Source organism: Procambarus clarkii, chromosome 15, assembly GCF_040958095.1.
Source record: "Procambarus clarkii isolate CNS0578487 chromosome 15, FALCON_Pclarkii_2.0, whole genome shotgun sequence".
Lineage (NCBI taxonomy): Eukaryota > Metazoa > Arthropoda > Malacostraca > Decapoda > Cambaridae > Procambarus > Procambarus clarkii.
This window is the reverse complement of record NC_091164.1, coordinates 20983032-21003390: the sequence shown is the minus strand read 5'-3', so window position 1 is coordinate 21003390 and position 20359 is coordinate 20983032. Positions and strand designations below refer to the sequence as shown.

Genomic DNA, 20359 nt, shown 5'->3' with positions numbered 1-20359 from the left:
AGCCGCCACCACCCATCACCAGCCGCCACCCGCCACCAGCCACCGCCACCCACCACCGCCACTCATCACCCGCCGCCACCACCAACCACCCGCCGCCACCCGCCACCCACCACCAGCCGCCACCGGCCACCCACCACCAGCCGCCACCCACCACCACCCACCACCAGCCGCCACCCGCCACCACCCGCCACCAGCCGCCACCAGCCGCCACCAGCCACCGCCACCCACCACCGCCACTCACCATCCGCCGCCACCACCCACCACCAGCCGCCACCCACCACCAGCCGCCACCCGCCACCACCCGCCACCACCCGCCACCCGCCACCAGCCACCGCCACCCACCACCAGCCGCCACCCGCCACCACCCGCCACCACCCGCCACCCGCCACCAGCCACCGCCACCCACCACCGCCACTCACCACCCGCCGCCACCACCCACCACCAGCCGCCACCCGCCACCAGCCACCCACCACCGCCACCCGCCGCCGCCACCACCCACCACCACCACCCACCACCACCAGCCGCCGCCGCCACCACCACCCACCACCACCGCCGCCACCACCCATCACCGCCGCCGCCACCACCACCCACCACCACCGCCGCCGCCACCACCCATCTCCGCCGCCGCCACCACCACCCACCACCACCGCCGCCGCCACCACCCACCACCAGCCGCCACCCGCCACCACCCACCACCACCCGCCACCCGCCACCACCCACCGCCAGCCGCCACCAGCCCCCCCCACCGCCGATTGTCACCACCCACCACAGCCGCCGCCGCCCGCCACCGCCCGCCACCGCCCGCCACCGCCCGCCACCACCCACCACAGCCGCCACCACCCGCCGCCACCACCCACCACCACCAGCCGCCGCCGCCACCCACCACCCGCCGCCACCACCCACGACCACCACCAGCCGCCGCCGCCACCACCACCCACCACCACCGCCGCCACCACCCACCACCACCAGCCGCCGCCGCCACCACCACCCACCACCACCGCCGCCACCACCCACCACCGCCAGCCGCCACCACTCATCACAGACGCCGCCACCCGCCACCACCGCCAGACACAGCCGCCAGTGTCCGCCACCGCCGCCACTGTCCGCCACCGCCGCCACTGTCCGCCACCGCCGTCACTGTCCGCCACCGCCGCCACTGTCCGCCACCGCCACCACTGTCTGCCACCGCCACCACTGTCCGCCCGCCGCCACCACTGTCCGCCCGCCGCCACCACTGTCCGCCCGCCGCCACCACTGTCCGCCCGCCGCCACCACTGTCCGCCCGCCGCCACCACTGTCCGCCCGCCGCCTCCACTGTCCGCCCGCCGCCTCCACTGTCCGCCCGCCGCCTCCACTGTCCGCCCGCCGCCACCACTGTCCGCCCGCCGCCGCCACTGTTCGCCCGCCGCCGCCACTGTCCGCCCGCCTGCCGCCACTGTCCGCCCGCCGCCGCCACTGTCCGCCCGCCGCCGCCACTGTCCGCCCGCCGCCACTGTCCACCACCGCCGCCAAAGCCGCCACGGTCCGCCCGCCGCCACTATCCGCCACAGCCACCACTGTCCGCCCGCCGCCACTGTCCGCCCGCCGCCACTGTCCGCCCGCCGCCACTATCCGCCACCGCCGCCACTGTCCGCCCGTCGCCACTATCCGCCACCGCCGCCACTGTCCGCCCGACGCCACTGTCCGCCCGCCGCCACTATCCGCCACCGCCGCCACTGTCCGCCCGCCGCCACTGTCCGCCCGCTTCCACTATCCGCCACCGCCACCACTGTCTGCCACCGCCACCACTGTCTGCCACCGCCACCACTGTCCGCCCGCCGCCACCACTGTCCGCCTGCCGCCACCACTGTCCGCCCGCCGCCACCACTGTCCGCCCGCCGCCACCACTGTCCGCCCGCCGCCGCCACTGTCCGCCCGCCGCCGCCACTGTCCGCCCGCCGCCACTGTCCACCACCGCCGCCGCCACTGTCCACCACCGCCGCCAAAGCCGCCACTGTCCGCCCGCCGCCACTATCCGCCACAGCCGCCACTATCCGCCACCGCCGCCACTGTCCGCCGCCGCCACTATCCGCCACCGCCGCCACTGTCCGCCCGCCGCCACTATCCGCCACCGCCGCCACTGTCCGCCCGCCGCCACTGTCCGCCCGCCGCCGCCACTGTCCGCCCGCCGCCACTATCCGCCACCGCCGCCACTGTCCGCCGCCGCCACTATCCGCCACCGCCGCCACTGTCCGCCCGCCGCCACTATCCGCCACCGCCGCCACTGTCCGCCCGCCGCCACTGTCCGCCCGCCGCCGCCACTGTCCGCCCGCCGCCACTGTCCGCCCGCCGCCACTGTCCGCCCGCCGCCACTGTCCGCCACCGCCGCCACTGTCCGCCACCGCCGTCACTGTCCGCCACCGCCGCCACTGTCCGCCACCGCCACCACTGTCTGCCACCGCCACCACTGTCCGCCCGCCGCCACCACTGTCCGCCCGCCGCCACCACTGTCCGCCCGCCGCCACCACTGTCCGCCCGCCGCCACCACTGTCTGCCACCGCCACCACTGTCCGCCCGCCGCCACCACTTTCCGCCCGCCGCCACCACTGTCCGCCCGCCGCCACCACTGTCCACCCGCCGCCACCACTGTCCGCCCGCCGCCTCCACTGTCCGCCCGCCGCCTCCACTGTCCGCCCGCCGCCTCCACTGTCCGCCCGCCGCCACCACTATCCGCCCGCCGCCGCCACTGTTCGCCCGCCGCCTCCACTGTCCGCCCGCCGCCGCCACTGTCCGCCCGCCGCCGCCACTGTCCGCCCGCCGCCGCCACTGTCCGCCCGCCGCCACTGTCCACCACCGCCGCCAAAGCCGCCACGGTCCGCCCGCCGCCACTATCCGCCACAGCCACCACTGTCCGCCCGCCGCCACTGTCCGCCCGCCGCCACTGTCCGCCCGCCGCCACTATCCGCCACCGCCGCCACTGTCCGCCCGTCGCCACTATCCGCCACCGCCGCCACTGTCCGCCCGACGCCACTGTCCGCCCGCCGCCACTATCCGCCACCGCCGCCACTGTCCGCCCGCCGCCACTGTCCGCCCGCTTCCACTATCCGCCACCGCCACCACTGTCTGCCACCGCCACCACTGTCTGCCACCGCCACCACTGTCCGCCCGCCGCCACCACTGTCCGCCTGCCGCCACCACTGTCCGCCCGCCGCCACCACTGTCCGCCCGCCGCCACCACTGTCCGCCCGCCGCCGCCACTGTCCGCCCGCCGCCGCCACTGTCCGCCCGCCGCCGCCACTGTCCGCCCGCCGCCACTGTCCACCACCGCCGCCAAAGCCGCCACTGTCCGCCCGCCGCCACTATCCGCCACAGCCGCCACTATCCGCCACCGCCGCCACTGTCCGCCGCCGCCACTATCCGCCACCGCCGCCACTGTCCGCCCGCCGCCACTATCCGCCACCGCCGCCACTGTCCGCCCGCCGCCACTGTCCGCCCGCCGCCGCCACTGTCCGCCCACCGCCACTGTCCGCCCGCCGCCACTATCCGCCACCGCCGCCACTGTCCGCCACAGCCGCCACTCTCCGCCGTACAGCCTCCCCTCTCTCCGTTAGTAAATAATTATAATTGTTAGTAAATAATAAAAGAAATATAAATTATTAGATTTTTTTACCCTTCAATTGGTTTTAATATTTAAATTGAAAATAATAATATAATATAAAATATAATAAAAATAATATAATATAAAATATAATTTAATTTCAAGAAATTTAACTTTAAACACAAAGATGTGAAAAGGGTTCAGATTATTGGCTCAAACCTTTCATAAGAGATTCATATTGGTATATGAATGGATTATGAATGACTCATGTTAGGAGTGTAAAGTTGCCACAACATCTCAAATTAGTGTTAGATACATATGTCTTGGTTATAAGATTTGGAAACCTATTTAAGTCCACACACAATATCATATCTGATACGATAAAACAAACGTTTCCAATACTTTCAAATACTTTCCAGATATGTTGTGGCAACCAAAAATTGTTTGCTGGGCTTGGCGTGGTGTTCACTACCCTTGGCGTAATGTTCACTACTCTTGATGTGGTGTTCACTACCCTTGGATTGGTGTTCACTACCCATGACGTGGTGTTCACTACTCTTAACTTGGTGTTCACTACCCTGGGCGTGGTGTTCACTACTCTTGGCGTGGTGTTCACTACCCTGGGCGTGGTGTTCACTACCCTTGGCGTGGTGTTCACTACCCTTTGCGAGGTGTTCACTACCCTTGGAATGCTGTTCACTACCCTTGGCATGGTGTTCACTACCCTTAGCGTTGTGTTCACTACCCTTGGCGTGGTGTTCACTACCCTTGGCGTGGTGTTCATCACCCTTCGCGTGGTGTTCACTACCACTGGCATGGTGTTCACTACTCTTCGCCTGGTGTTCATTACCCTTGGCGTGGTGTTCACTACCCTTGGCATGGTGTTCACTTCCCTTTGCATGGTGTTCACTGCCCTTGGCGTAGTGTTCACTACCCTGTGCGTGGTGTTCACTACCCGTGGCATGGTGTTTACTACCCTTCGACTGGTGTTCACTACCCTTAGCTTGGTTTTCACAACCCTTGATTTGGTGTTCACTACCCTTGGCGTGGTGTTCACTACCCCTGGCGTGGTGTTCACCACCCTTGGCATGGTGTTCATTACCCTTGGCATAGTGTTCACTACCCTTAGCATGGTTTTCACAAACCTTGATGTGGTGTTCACTACCCTTGGCGTGGTGTTCATTACCATTTGTGTGGTGTTCACTACCCTTGACGTAGTGCTCACTACCATTGATGTGGTGTTCATTACCCTTGGCGTGGTGTTCACTACCCTTAGTGTGGTGTTCACTACCCAATGCGTGGGGTTCACTACCCTTGGCATGTTGTTCACTACCCTTGGCGTGGTGTTCCCTACCCTTAGCATGGTGTTCACTACCCATGGCGTGGTGCTCACTACCCTTGGCGTGGTGTTCCCTACTCTTGACGTGGTGTTCACTACTCTTTTCGTGGTGTTCACTACCTTTGGCGTGGTGTTCACTACCCTTGGCGTGGTGTTCACTACCCTTGACATGGTGTTCACTACCCTTGAAGTGGTGTTCACTACCCTTTGTGTGGTGTTCACTCCCCTTGGCGTGGTGTTCACTACCCTTAGCGTGGTGTTCACTACCCTTGGCGTGGGGTTCACTACACTTGGCGTGGTGTTCACTACCCTTGGCGTGGTATTCACTGAACGTTGCGTGGTGTTCACTGAACTTGGCGTGGTGTTCACTACCCTTGACATGGTTTTCACTTCCCTTGTTGTAGTGCACACTACCTTTTGGGGTGGTGTTCACTACCCTTGGCGTAATGTTCACTACTCTTGGCGTGGTATTCACTTCCCTTGGCGTAGTGTTCACTACCCATGACTTGGTGTTCACTACTCTTAGCGTGGTGTTCACTACCCTTCGTGTGGTATTCACTACCCTTGGCGTGGTGTTCACTACCCTTAACATGGTGTTCACTACCCTTGGCGTGGTTTTCACTACTTTTGGCGTGGTGTTCACTTCCCATGGCATCGTGTTCACTACCCATTGCGTGGTGTTCACTAATCTTGGCGTGGTGTTCACTACCCTTGTCGTAATGTTCACTATTCTTAGTGTGGTGTTCACTACCCTTAGCTTGGTGTTCACTACCCATGACGTGGTGTTCACTACTCTTAACGTGGTGTTCACTACCCTGGGCGTGGTGTTCACTACTCTTGGCGTGGTATTCACTGAACGTGGCGTGGTGTTCACTACGCTTGGCGTGGTGTTCACTACCCTTGGAATATTGTTTACAACCCTTGGCATGGTGTTCACTACCCTTAGCGTGGTGTTCACTACCCTTGGTGTGGTTTTCACTATCCTTGGTGTGGTGTTCACTACCCTTGACGTGGTGTTCACTACCCTTGACATGGTGTTCACTACCCTTTGTGTGGTGTTCACTCCCCTTGGCGTGGTGTTCACTTCCCTTAGCGTGGTGTTCACTACCCTTGGCATGGGGTTCACTACACTTGGCGTGGGGTTCACTACACTTGGCGTGGTGTTCACTACCCTTAACGTGGTATTCACTACCCTTGACGTCACGTTCACTACCTTTGGCGTGGTTTTCACTACCCTTGGCGTGGTGTTCGCTACCCTTGGCATAGTGTTCAATACCCTTAGCCTTGTTTTCACTAACCTTGATGTCGTGTTCACTACCCTAGGAGTGGTGTTCATTACCCTTTGTGTGGTGTTCACTACCCTTGGCGTGGTGCTCACTACCCTTGGCGTGGTGTTCACTACCCTTGATGTGGTGTTCATTACCATTTTCGTGGTGTTCACTACCCTTAGCATGGTGTTCACTACCCGTGGCGTGGTGTTCACTACATTTGGCGTCGTGTTCCCTACTCTTGACATGGTGTTTACTACTCTTTGCGTGGTGTTCATTACCCTTGGCGTGGTCTTTACTACCTTTGACGTAGTGTTCACTACCCTTGACAGGGTGTTCACTACCCTTGAAGTGGTGTTCACTACCCTTTGTGTGGTGTTCACTCCCCTTGGCGTGGTGTTCACTACCCTTAGCGTGGTGTTCACTACCTTTAGCGTGGTGTTCCCTACCCTTAGCGTGGTGTTCACTACTTATAGCGTGGTGTTCACTACCCTTGGCGTAGTGTTCACGTACTACACTTGGCGTGGTGTTCACTACCCTTGGCGTGGTGTTCCCTACTCTTAGCGTGGTGTTCACTACTTATAGCGTGGTGTTCACTACCCTTGGCGTAGTGTTCACTACACTTGGCGTGGTGTTCACTACCCTTCGTGTGGTGTTCACTACCCTTGACGTGGTACTCACTGAACTTTGCGTGGTGTTCACTGAACTTGGCGTGGTGTTCACTACCCTTGGCGTTGTGTTCACTACCCTTGGTTTGGTGTTCACTGAACTTGGCGTGGTGTTCACTAGCCTTGGCGTAATGTTCACTACTCTTGGTGTGGTGTTCACTACCCTTGGATTGGTGTTCACTACCCATGACGTGGTGTTCACTACTCTTAACTTGGTGTTCACTACCCTGGGCGTGGTGTTCACTACTCTTGGCGTGGTGTTCACTACCCTGGGCGTGGTGTTCACTACCCTTAGCGTGGTGTTCACTACCCTTGGCGAGGTGTTCACTACCCTTGGCATGCTGTTCACTACCCTTGGCATGGTGTTCACTACCCTTAGCATTGTGTTCACTACCCTTGGCGTGGTGTTCACTACCCTTGGCGTGGTGTTCATCACCCTTCGCGTGGTGTTCACTACCACTGGCATGGTGTTCACTACTCTTCGCCTGGTGTTCATTACCCTTGGCGTGGTGTTCACTACCCTTGGCATGGTGTTCACTTCCCTTTGCATGGTGTTCACTGCCCTTGGCGTAGTGTTCTCTACCCTGTGCGTGGTGTTCACTACCCGTGGCATGGTGTTTACTACCCTTCGACTGGTGTTCACTATCCTTAGCTTGGTTTTCACAACCCTTGATTTGGTGTTCACTACCCTTGGCGTGGTGTTCACTACCCCTGGCGTGGTGTTCACCACCCTTGGCATGGTGTTCACTACCCTTGGCATAGTGTTCACTACCCTTAGCATGGTTTTCACAAACCTTGATGTGGTGTTCACTACCCTTGGCGTGGTGTTCATTACCATTTGTGTGGTGTTCACTACCCTTGACGTAGTGCTCACTACCATTGATGTGGTGTTCATTACCCTTGGCGTGGTGTTCACTACCCTTAGTGTGGTGTTCACTACCCAATGCGTGGGGTTCACTACCCTTGGCATGTTGTTCACTACCCTTGGCGTGGTGTTCCCCACCCTTAGCATGGTGTTCACTACCCATGGCGTGGTGCTCACTACCCTTGGCGTGGTGTTCCCTACTCTTGACGTGGTGTTCACTACTCTTTGCGTGGTGTTCACTACCTTTGGCGTGGTGTTCACTACCCTTGGCGTGGTGTTCACTACCCTTGACATGGTATTCACTACCCTTGAAGTGGTGTTCACTACCCTTTGTGTGGTGTTCACTCCCCTTGGCGTGGTGTTCACTACCCTTAGCGTGGTGTTCACTACCCTTGGCGTGGGGTTCACTACACTTGGCGTGGTGTTCACAACCCTTAACGTGGTGTTCACTACCCTTGACGTCACGTTCACTACCTTTGGCGTGGTTTTCAATACCCTTGGCGTGGTGTTCACTTCCCATTGCATGGTGTTCACTACCCATGGCGTGGTGGTCACTTACCGTGGCGTGGTGTTCACTACCCTTGGCTTGGTGTTTACTACCCTTGGCTTGGTGTTCACTACAATTGGCTTGGTGTTCACTACCCTTGGCATAGTGTTCACTACCCTTAGCGTGGTGTTCACTACCCTTGGCGTGGTGTTCACTACCGTTGGCGTTGTCTTTACTACCCTTGGCGTGGTGTTAACTACAATTGGCAAGGTGTTCACTACCCTTGACATGGTGTTCACTACCCTTGGCGTGGTGTTCACGACCCCTGGCGTAGTTTTCACTACCCTTGACGTGGTGTTCACTACCCTGGTTGTGGTGTTCACTACCTTTGGCGTGGTGTTCACTACACTTGGCGTGGTGTTCACTACTCTTAGTGTGGTGTTCACTACCCGTCGTGTGGTATTCACTACCCTTGGCGTGGTGTTCACTACCCTTAACATGGTGTTCACTACCCTTGGCGTGGTTTTCACTACTTTTGGCGTGGTGTTCACAACCCTTGGCGTGATTTTCACTACTTTTGGCGTGGTATTCACTACCCTTCATTTGGTGTTCACTACCCTTGGCGTGGTGTTCAACATCCCTGGCGAGGAGTTTACGACTCTTGGCATAGTGTTCACAACCCTTGGCATAGATTTCACTACCCTATACGTGGAGTTCACTACCCTTGGCGTGGGGTTCATTACCCTTGGCGTGGTGTTCACTACCCTTGGCATGGTGTTTACTTCCCTTAGCATTGTGTTCACTATCCTTGGCTTGGTATTTACTAACCTTGGCGTGGTGTTCACTAACCTTGGCGTGGTGTTCACTACCCTTGGCATGGTGTTCACTACCTTTCATTTGGTGTTCACTACCCTTGGCGTGGTGTTCACTACCCCTGGCGAGGAGTTCACTTCCTTTGGCATGGTGTTCACTACCCTTTGCTTGGTGTTCACTACACTTAGCGTGGTGTTCACTACCCTTGGCGTTATGTTCACTACCCTTGGCGAGGTGTTCACTACCTTTGGCTTGATGTTCACAACCATTGGCTTCATGTTCACTACCTTTGGCGTCGTCTTCACTACCCTTTGCGTGGTGTTCACTACCCCTGGCATGGTGTTCACCACCCTTTACGTGATGTTCATTACCTTTGGCTTGGTGTTCACTACCATTCACATGGTGTTCACTACCCTTGGCATGGTGTTCACAACCTTTGGGGTGATGTTCACGACCCCTGGCGTGGTGTTCAATACCCTTGACGTGGTGTTCACTACCCTGGGCGTGGTGTTCAATACCCTTGACGTGGTGTTCACTACCCTAGGCGTGGTGTTCACTACCCTTTGCGTGGTATTCACTGAGCGTGGCGTGGTGTTCACTGAACTTGGCGTGGTGTTCACAACCCTTGACATGGTTTTCACTTCCCCTTGGTTTGGTGCTCACTACCTTTCGTGTGGTGTTCACTACCCTTTGCGTAATGTTCACTACTCTTGGCGTGGTGTTCACTTCTCTTGGTGTAGTGCTCACCACCCATGACGTGGTGTTCACTACTCTTAGCGTGGTGTTCACTACCTATGACGTGGTGTTCACTACTCTTAGCGTGGTGTTTACTACCCTTTGCATGGTGTTCACTACCCTTCATTTGGTGTTCACTACCCTTGGCGTGGTGTTCACTACCCTTGGCATGGTGTTCACTACCCTTGGCATTGTGTTCACTTCCCTTGGCATGGTGTTCACTACCCTTAGCATGGTTTTCACTAACCTTGACGTGGTGTTCACTACCCTTGCCGGGGTGTTCACGACCCTTTGTGTGGTGTTCACTAACCTTGGTGTGGTGTTCACTATCCTTGACGTTGTGTTCACAACCCTTGGTGTGGTGTTCATTACCCTTGGCGTGGTGTTCACTACCCTTTGCATGGTGTTCACTGCCCTTGACTTGGTGGTCACTACCCTTCGCGTGGTGTTCACTACATTTAGTGTGGTGTTCACTACCCTTAGCGTGGTGTTCACTACGCAATGCGTGGGGCTCACTACCCTTGGCATGTTGTTCACTACCCTTGGCATGTTGTTCACTACCCTTGGCGTGGTGTTCCCTACCCTTAGCATGGTGTTCACTACCCATGGCGTGGTGTTCACTACCCTTGGCATGGTGTTCCCTACTCTTGACGTGGTGTTCACTACTCTTTGCGTGGTGTTCACTACCCTTCGCGTGGTGTTCACTACCCTTGGCGTGGTGTTCACTACCCTTGACACGGTGTTCACTACCCTTAAAGTGGTTTTCACTACCCTTTGTGTGGTGTTCACTCCCCTTGGCGTGGTGTTCACTACCCTTAGCGTGGTGTTCACTACCCTTGGCGTGGGGTTCACTACACTTGGCGTGGTGTTCACTAGCCTTGGCGTGGTGTTCCCTACTCTTGACGTGGTGTTCACTACTCTTTGCGTGGTGTTCACTACCCATGGCGTGGTGTTCACTACTCTTAACGTGGTGTTCCCTACTCTTAAAGTGGTGTTCACTACCCCGGGCGTGGTGTTCACTACCATTCACACGGTGTTCACTACCCCGGGCGTGGTGTTCACTACCCTTCACACGGTGTTCACTACCCTTGAAGTGGTGTTTACTACCCTTTGTGTGGTGTTCACTACCCTTGGCGTGGTGTTCACTACCCTTGGCGTAGTCTTCACTACCCTTGGCATGGTGTTCACTACCATTGGCAAGGTGTTCACTACCCTGGGCGTGGTGTTCACTACCCTTGGCGTGGTGTTCACTACCCTTGGCGTGGTATTCACTGAACGTTGCGTGGTGTTCACTGAACTTGGCGTGGTGTTCACTACCCTTGACATGGTTTTCACTTCCCTTGTTGTAGTGCACACTACCTTTTGGGGTGGTGTTCACTACCCTTGGCGTAATGTTCACTACTCTTGGCGTGGTATTCACTTCCCTTGGCGTAGTGTTCACTACCCATGACTTGGTGTTCACTACTCTTAGCGTGGTGTTCACTACCCTTCGTGTGGTATTCACTACCCTTGGCGTGGTGTTCACTACCCTTAACATGGTGTTCACTACCCTTGCCGTGGTTTTCACTACTTTTGGCGTGGTGTTCACTTCCCATGGCATCGTGTTCACTACCCATTGCGTGGTGTTCACTAATCTTGGCGTGGTAATCACTACCCTTGTCGTAATGTTCACTATTCTTAGCGTGGTGTTCACTACCCTTAGCTTGGTGTTCACTACCCATGACGTGTTGTTCACTACTCTTAACGTGGTGTTCACTACCCTGGGCGTGGTGTTCACTACTCTTGGCGTGGTATTCACTGAACGTGGCGTGGTGTTCACTACGCTTGGCGTGGTGTTCACTACCCTTGGAATATTGTTTACAACCCTTGGCATGGTGTTCACTACCCTTAGCGTGGTGTTCACTACCCTTGCCGTGGTTTTCACTATCCTTGGTGTGGTGTTCACTACCCTTGGCGTGGTGCTCACTACCCTTGGCGTGGTGTTCACTACCCTTGACGTGGTGTTCACTACCCTTGACATGGTGTTCACTACCCTTTGTGTGGTGTTCACTCCCCTTGGCGTGGTGTTCACTACCCTTAGCGTGGTGTTCACTACCCTTGGCATGGGGTTCACTACACTTGGCGTGGGGTTCACTACACTTGGCGTGGTGTTCACTACCCTTAACGTGGTATTCACTACCCTTGACGTCACGTTCACTACCTTTGGCGTGGTTTTCACTACCCTTGGCGTGGTGTTCGCTACCCTTGGCATAGTGTTCAATACCCTTAGCCTTGTTTTTACTAACCTTGATGTCGTGTTCACTACCCTTGGAGTGGTGTTCATTACCCTTTGTGTGGTGTTCACTACCCTTGGCGTGGTGCTCACTACCCTTGGCGTGGTGTTCACTACCCTTGATGTGGTGTTCATTACCATTTTCGTGGTGTTCACTACCCTTAGCATGGTGTTCACTACCCGTGGCGTGGTGTTCACTACATTTGGCGTCGTGTTCCCTACTCTTGACGTGGTGTTTACTACTCTTTGCGTGGTGTTCATTACCCTTGGCGTGGTCTTTACTACCTTTGACGTGGTGTTCACTACCCTTGAAGTGGTGTTTACTACCCTTTGTGTGGTGTTCACTCCCCTTGGCGTGGTGTTCACTACCCTTAGCGTGGTGTTCACTACCCTTGGCGTGGGGTTCACTACACTTGGCGTGGTGTTCACTACACTTAACGTGGTGTTCACTACCCTTGACGTCACGATCACTACCTTTGGAGTGGTTTTCACTATATATTTCGTGGGGTTCACTAACCTTGGCGTGGTGTTCACCACCCTTGGCGTGGTGTTCACTACCCTTGGCGTGGTGTTCACTTCCAATGGCGTGGTCTTCACTACCCTTGGCGTGGTGTTCACTACCATTGGCAAGGTGCTCACTACCCTTGGCATGATGTTCACTACCCTTGGCGTGGTGTTCACGACCCCTGGCGTGGTGTTCACTACCTTTGACGTGGTGTTCATTACCCTGGGCGTGGTGTTCACTACCCTTGGCGTGGTGTTCACTACCCTTGGCGTAGTATTCACTGAGCGTGGCGTGGTGTTCACTGAACTTGGCGTGGTGTTCACTACCCTTGACATTTTTTTCACTACCCTTGGTGTAGTGCTCACTACCTTTTGGGAAGGTGTTCACTACCCATGACGTGGTGTTCACTACTCTTAGCGTGGTGTTCACTACCCTTCAGGTGGTATTCACTACCCTTGGCGTGGTGTTCACTACCCTTAACATGGTGTTCACTACCCTTGGCGTGGTTTTCACTACTTTTGGCGTGGTGTTCACTACCCTTGGCATCGTGTTCACTACCCATAGCGTGGTCTTCACTAACCTTGGCGTGGTGTTCACTACTCCTGGCGTGGTATTCACTACCCTTCATTTGGTGTTCAATACCCTTGGCGTGGTGTTCACTACCCCTAGCGAGGTGTTCACTACCCTTGGCATAGTTTTCACTTCTTTTGGCATGGTGTTCACTACCCTTTGCATGGTTTTCATATACCCTTTGCGTGGGGTTCATTACCCTTGGCGTGGTGTTCAATACCCTTTGCGTGGGGTTCATTACCCTTGGCGTGGTGTTCACTACCCTTGGCATGGTGTTCACTTCCCTTTGCATGGTGTTCACTATCCTTGGCTTGGTATTTACTAACCTTGGCGTGGTGTTCACTTCCCTTGGCATGGTGTTCACTATCCACGTCTTCACTACCCTTTGCGTGGTGTTCACTACCCCTAGCGTGGTGTTCACCACCCATGGCGTGGTGTTCACTATTATTGGCTTGGTGTTCACTACCATTCGCATGGTGTTCACTACTCTTGGCATGGTGTTCACTACCCTTGGGGTGGTGTTCACGACCCCTGGCGCGGTGTTCACTACCCTTGACGTGGTGTTCACTACCCTGGGCGTGGTGTTCACTACCCTTCGCGTGGTGTTCACTACCCTTGGCGTGGTATTCACTGAACGTGGCGTGGTGTACACTGAACTTGGCGTGGTGTTCACTACCCTTGACATGGTTTTCAATTCCCTTGGTGTGGTGCTCACTAACCTTTGCGTGGTGTTCACTACCCTTGGCGTAATGTTCACTACTCTTGGCGTGGTGCTCACTTCCCTTGGGGTGTTGTTCACTACCCATGACGTGGTGTTCACTACTCTTAGAGTGGTGTTCACTACCCATGACGTGGTGTTCACTACTCTTAGCGTGGTGTTCACTACCCTTTGCATGGTGTTCACTACCCTTTGCATGGTGTTCACTACCCTTGGCGTGGTGTTTACTAACCCTAGCGTGGTGTTCACTTCCCTTTTCATGGTGTTCACTACCTTTCATTTGGTGTTCACTACCCTTCATTTGGTGTTCACTACCCTTCATTTGGTGTTCACTACCCTTGGCCTGGTGTTCACTACCCCTGGCGAGGTGTTCACTACCCTTGGCATGGTGTTCACTACCCTTGGCATTGTGTTCACTTCCCTTGGCATGGTGTTCACTACCCTTAGCATGGTTTTCACTAACCTTGACGTGGTGTTCACTACCCTTGCCTTGGTGTTCACTACCCTTTGCGTGGTGTTCACTACCTTTGGTGTGGTGTTCACTATCCTTGACGTGGTGTTCACAACCCTTGGTGTGGTGTTCATTACACTTGGCGTGGTGTTCACTAAACTTTCCATGGTGTTCACTACCCTTGACGTGGTGTTCACTACCCTTAATGTTATGTTCAGTACCCTTGGCATGTTGTTCACTACCCTTGGCGTGGGGTTCATTACCCTTAGCGTGGTGTTCACTACCCTTGGCATGGTGTTCACTTCCCTTTGCATAATGTTCACTACCCTTGGCGTGGTGTTCACTACCCCCGACGAGGTGTTCACTATCCTTGGCGTGGTGTTCACTATCCTTGGCGTGGTGTTCACTACCTTTGGTGTGGTGTTCACTATCCTTCGCGTGGTGTTCACTATCCTTGGAGTGGTGTTCATTGAACTTGGCGTGGTGTTCTCTATCCTTGGAGTGGTGTTCACTATCCTTAGCGTGGTGTTCACTGAACTAGGCGTGGTGTTCACTATCCTTGGCGTGGTGTTCACTATCCTTTGCGTGGTGTTCACTACCCTTTGCATGGTTTTCACTAACCTTGACGTGGTGTTCACTACCCTTGGCGTGGTGTTCACTACCCATAGCATTGTGTTCACTACCCATGGCGTCGTGTTCACTACCCTTGGCGTGGTGTTCACTACCCTTTGCGTGGTGTTCACTACCCCTAGCGTGGTGTTCACCACCCTTGGCGTGGTGTTCACTACTATTGACTTTGTGTTCACTACCATTCGCATGGTGTTCACTACCCTTGGCATGGTGTTCACTACCCTTGGGGTGGTGTTCACGACCCCTGGCGTGGTGTTCACTACCCTTGACGTGGTGTTCACTACCCTGGGCGAGGTGTTCACTACCCTTGGCGTGGTGTTCACTACCCTTGGCGTGGTATTCACTGAACGTGGCGTGGTGTTCACTGAACTTGGCGTGGTGTTCACTGAACTTGGCGTGGTGTTCACTACCCTTGACATGGTTTTCTCTTCCCTTGGTGTGGTGCTCACTAACCTTCGCGTGGTGTTCACTACCCATAACGTAATGTTCACTACTCTTGGCGTGGTGTTCACTTCCCTTGGTGTGGTGTTCACTACCTATGACGTGGTGTTCACTACTCTTAGAGTGGTGTTCACTACCCATGACGTGGTGTTCACTACTCTTAGCGTGGTGTTCACTACCCTTTGCATGGTGTTCACTACCCTTGGCGTGGTGTTTACTACCCTTGGCATTGTGTTCACTTCCCTTGGCATGGTGTTCACTTCCCTTGATTTGGTGTTCACTACCCTTCATTTGGTGTTCAGTACCCTTGGCGTGGTGTTCACTACCCGTGGCGAGGTGTTCACTACCCTTGGCATGGTGTTCACTACCCTTGGCATTGTGTTCACTTCCCTTGGCATGGTGTTCACTACCCTTAGCATGGTTTTCACTAACCTTGACGTGGTGTTCACTACCCTTGCCGTGGTGTTCACTATCCTTTGTGTGGTGTTCACTACCTCTGGTGTGGTGTTCACTATCCTTTGTGTGGTGTTCACTACCTTTGGTGTGGTGTTCACTATCCTTGACGTGGTGTTCACATCCCTTGGTGTGGTGTTCATTACACTTGGCGTGGTGTGCACTAAACTTTGTGTGGTGTTCACTACCTCTGGTGTGGTGTTCACTATCCTTTGTGTGGTGTTCACTACCTTTGGTGTGGTGTTCACTATCCTTGACTTGGTGTTCACTACCCTTGGTGTTATGTTCAGTACCCTTGGCCTGTTGTTCACTACCCTTGGCGTGAGGTTCATTACCCTTAGCGTGGTGTTCACTACCCTTAGCATGGTGTTCACTTCCCTTTGCATGGTGTTCACTACCCTTGGCGTGGTGTTCACTACCCCTGACGAGGTGTTCACTATCCTTGGCGTGGTGTTCACTATCCTTGGCGTGGTGTTCACTACCTTTGGTGTGGTGTTCACTATCCTTCGCGTGGTGTTCACTAACCTTGGAGTGGTGTTCATTGAACTTGGCGTGGTGTTCACTATCCTTGTAGTGGTGTTCACTATCCTTGGCGTGGTGTTCACTGAACTAGGCGTGGTGTTCACTATCCTTGGCGTGGTGTTCACTATCCTTGGCGTGGTGTTTATTATCCTTGGCGTGGTGTTCACTATCCTTTGCGTGGTGTTCACTATCCTTGGCGTGGTGTTCACCATCCTTAGTGTGGTGTTCACTACCATTGGTGTGGTGTTCACTATCCTTGGCGTAGTGTTCACTATCCTTGTGTGGTGTTCACTATCCTTGGCGTGGTGTTCACTATCCTTAGCGTGGTGTTCACTATCCTTAGCGTGGTGTTCACTAATTTTGGCGTGGTGTTCACTGAACTTGGCGAGGTGTTCACTATCCTTGGAGTGGTGTTCACTATCCTTGGCGCGGTGTTCATTGAACTAGGCGGGGTGTTCACTATCCTAAGCGTGGTGTTCACTACCTTTAGCGTGATGTTCACTGAACTTGCAGTGGTATTCACTACCCATGGCATGGTATTCACTACCCTTGGCGTCATGTTTACTACCCTTGGCGTGGTGTTCACTACCCTTAACGTGGTGTTCACTACTCTTGGCGTGGTGTTCACTACCCTTGACTTGGTGTTCACTACCCTTGACGTCATGTTCACTATCCTTGGCGTGGGGTTCACTAACCTTATCGTGGTGTTCACCACCCTTGGCGTGGTGTTCACTGCCCTTGGCGTTGTGTTCACTACCATATACGTGGTGTTCACTACCCTTTTTTTGGTGTTCACCACCCTGCGCTTAGTGTTCACTACCATTGGCATGGTGTTCACTTCCCTTGGCATGGTGTTCACTACCCTTTGCGTGGTGTTCACTACCCTTGGCGCGGTGTTCACTCTCCTTGGCGTGGTGTTCACTAACCTTTGCGTGGAGTTCACTACCCATTGCGTGGTGTTCACTACCCTTGGCGTGTTGATCACTACCCTTGGCATGTTCTTCACTACCCTTGACGTGGTGTTCACTACCTTTGCCGTCATGTTTACTACCCTTGGCGTGGTGTTCACTACCCTTAACGTGGTGTTCACTACTCTTGGCGTAGTGTTTACTACCCTTAACGAGGTGTTCACTACCCATGACGTCATGTTCACTACCCTTGGCGTGGGGTTCACTAACCTTGGCGTTGTGTTCACTACCCATGGCATGGTGTTCACTACCGATAGCGTGGTGTCTACTACCCTTGGCGTGGTGTTCACTACCCTTGGCGTCATGTTCACTACCCTTTACGTGGTGTTCACTACCCTTGGCTTGGTGTTCACTACCCTTCGCTTAGTGTTCACTACCCTCTGCGTGGTGTTCATACCCTTTGTGTGGTGTTCATCCCACTTGGCGTGGTGTTCACTACCATTGGCAAGGTGTTCACTACCTTTGGCATGGTGTTCACTACCCTTGGCGTGGTGTTCACGACCCCTGGCGTGGTGTTCACTACCCTTGACAGGGTGCTCACTACCCTAGGCGTGGTGTTCACTACCCTTGGCGTGGTGTTCACTACCCTTGGCGTAGTATTCACTGAACGTGGCGTGGTGTTCACTACCTTTGTCATGGTTTTCACTACCCTTGGTGTAGTGCTCACTACCTTTTGGGGTGGTGTTCACTACCCTTGGCGTAATGTTCACTACTCTTGGCGTTGTGTTCACTTTCCTTGGCGTAGTGTTCACTACCCATGACGGGGTGTTCACTACTCTTAGCGTGGTGTTCACTACCCTTCGTGTGGTATTCACTACCCTTGGCGTGGTCTTCACTACCCTTGGCGTGGTGTTCACTACCTTTGGCATGGTGTTCACTACCCTTGGCGTGGTGTTCACGACCCCTGGCGTGGTGTTCACTACCCTTGACAGGGTGCTCACCTCCCTGGGCGTGGTGTTCACTACCCTTGGCGTGGTGTTCACTACCCTTGGCGTGGTATTCACTGAACGTGGCGTGGAGTTCACTGAACTTGGCGTGGTGTTCACTACCTTTGTCATGGTTTTCACTACCCTTGGTGTACTGCTCACTACCTTTTGGGGTGGTGTTCACTACCCTTGGCGTAGTGTTCACTACCCATGACGTGGTGTTCACTACTCTTAGCGTGGTGTTCACTACCCTTCGTGTGGAATTCACTACCCTTGGCGTGGTATTCACTACCCTTAACATGGTGTTCACTACCCTTAGCGTGGTTTTCACTACTTTTGGCGTGGTGTTCACTGCCCTTGGCGTCGTGTTCACTACCTATAGGATGGTGTTCACTAACCTTGGCGTGATGTTCACTACTCCTGGCGTGGTATTCAATACCCTTCATTTGGTGTTCACTTCCCTTGGAGTGGTGTTCACTACCCGTGGCGAGGTGTTCACTACCCTTGGCATGGTGTTAACTACCCTTGGTATAGTGTTCACTACACTTTACGTGGTGTTCATTACCCTTCGCGTGGGGTTCATTACCCTTGGCGTGGTGTTCACTACCCTTGGCATGGTGTTCACTTCCCTTTGCATGGTGTTCACTATCCTTGGCTTGGTATTTACTAACCTTGGCGTGGTGTTCACTACCCTTGGCATGGTGTTCACTACCCTTCATTTGGTGTTCACTACACTTGGCGTGGTGTTCACTACCACTGGCGAGGTGTTCACTACCCTTAACATAGTGTTCACTACCCTTGGCATAGTGTTCACTTATATTGGCATGGTGTCCACTACCCTTTGCATGGTTTTCACTAACCTTGACGTGGTGTTCACTACCTTTGGCGTGGTGTTCACTACCCATGGCATGGTGTTCACTACCCATGGAGTCGTGTACCCTTCGCGTGGTGTTCACTACCCTTGGCGTTATAATCACTACCCTTGGCGTGGTGTTCACTACCTTTGCCTTGGTGTTCACAACCATTGGCTTGATGTTCACTACCCTTGGCGTGATGTTCACTACCCTTGGCGTGGTCTTCACTACCCTTTGCGTGGTGTTCACTACCCCAGGCGTGGTGTTCACCACCCTTGGCGTGGTGTTCACTACATTTATCTTGGTGTTCACTACCATTCGCATGGTGTTCACTACCCTTGGCATGGTGTTCACTACCCTTGGGGTGGTGTTCACGACCCCTGGCGTGGTGTTCACTACCCTTGACGTGGTATTCACTGAACGTGGCGTGGTTTTCACTGAACTTGGAGTGGTGTTCACTACCCTTGACATGGTTTTCACTTCCCTTGGTGTGGTGCTCACTACCTTTCACGTGGTGTTCACTACCCTTGGCGTAATGTTCACTACTCCTGGCGTGGTGTTCACTTCGCTTGGTGAGAGGTTCACTACCCATGACGAGGTGTTCACTACTCTTAGCGTAGTGTTCACTACCCATGACGTGGTGTTCACTACTCTTAGCGTGGTGTTCACTACCCTTTGCATTGTGTTTACTAACCTTGGCGTGGTGTTCACTACTTGAACACTCCTGAGCCTCTGCATAACTCTCTTGAGTCTCTGCATCACTCTCTTAAGCCTCTGCATCACACACTTAAGCCTCTGAATCACTCTCTTCAGCCTCTGCATCCCTCTGTTGAGCCTCTACATCATTCTCCGAAGCATCTGCACATATCACTCTCTTGAGCCTCTGCATCACTCTCTTGAGGCTCTGCATCCCTCTCTTAAGGCTCTGCATCCCTCTCTTGAGCCTCTGCATCCCTCTCCTGAGCCCCTGCATCCCTCTCTTGAGCCTCTGCATCCCTCTCTTGAGCCTCTGCATCAATCTCTTAAGCCTCTGCATCACTCTTTTCAGCCTCTGCATCACTCTCTTGAGCCTCTGCATCCCCTCTCTTAAGCCTCTGCACCACTCTCTTTAGCCTCTGCATTACTCTCTTGAGCTTCTGCATCACTCTCTTGAGCCTCTACATCCCTCTCTTGAGACTCTGCATCACTCTCGTAAGCCTCTGCATCACTCTATTTGGCCTCTACATAACTCTCTTGAGTCTCTGCATCACTCTCTTGAGCCACTCCATCTCTCTCTTGAGCCTCTGCAACACTCTCT

General features: G+C 54.9%; 1 protein-coding gene across 1 annotated transcript in view; it reads right to left on the bottom strand.

The window, feature by feature from the left end:
• Window positions 1–19696, bottom strand: part of LOC138364969 (nuclear speckle splicing regulatory protein 1-like) — a 34253-nt gene extending 14557 nt beyond the window's left edge. Inside the window, exons 1-2 of the mRNA XM_069325056.1 lie at window positions 19567–19696; window positions 18143–18373 (exon numbers count right to left, since the gene is read on the bottom strand). Of these exons, the coding sequence (XP_069181157.1) occupies window positions 18143–18373; window positions 19567–19696 (361 nt within the window). The remainder of the gene's footprint in view (window positions 1–18142; window positions 18374–19566) is intronic.
• Window positions 19697–20359: the final 663 nt, after the last annotated feature.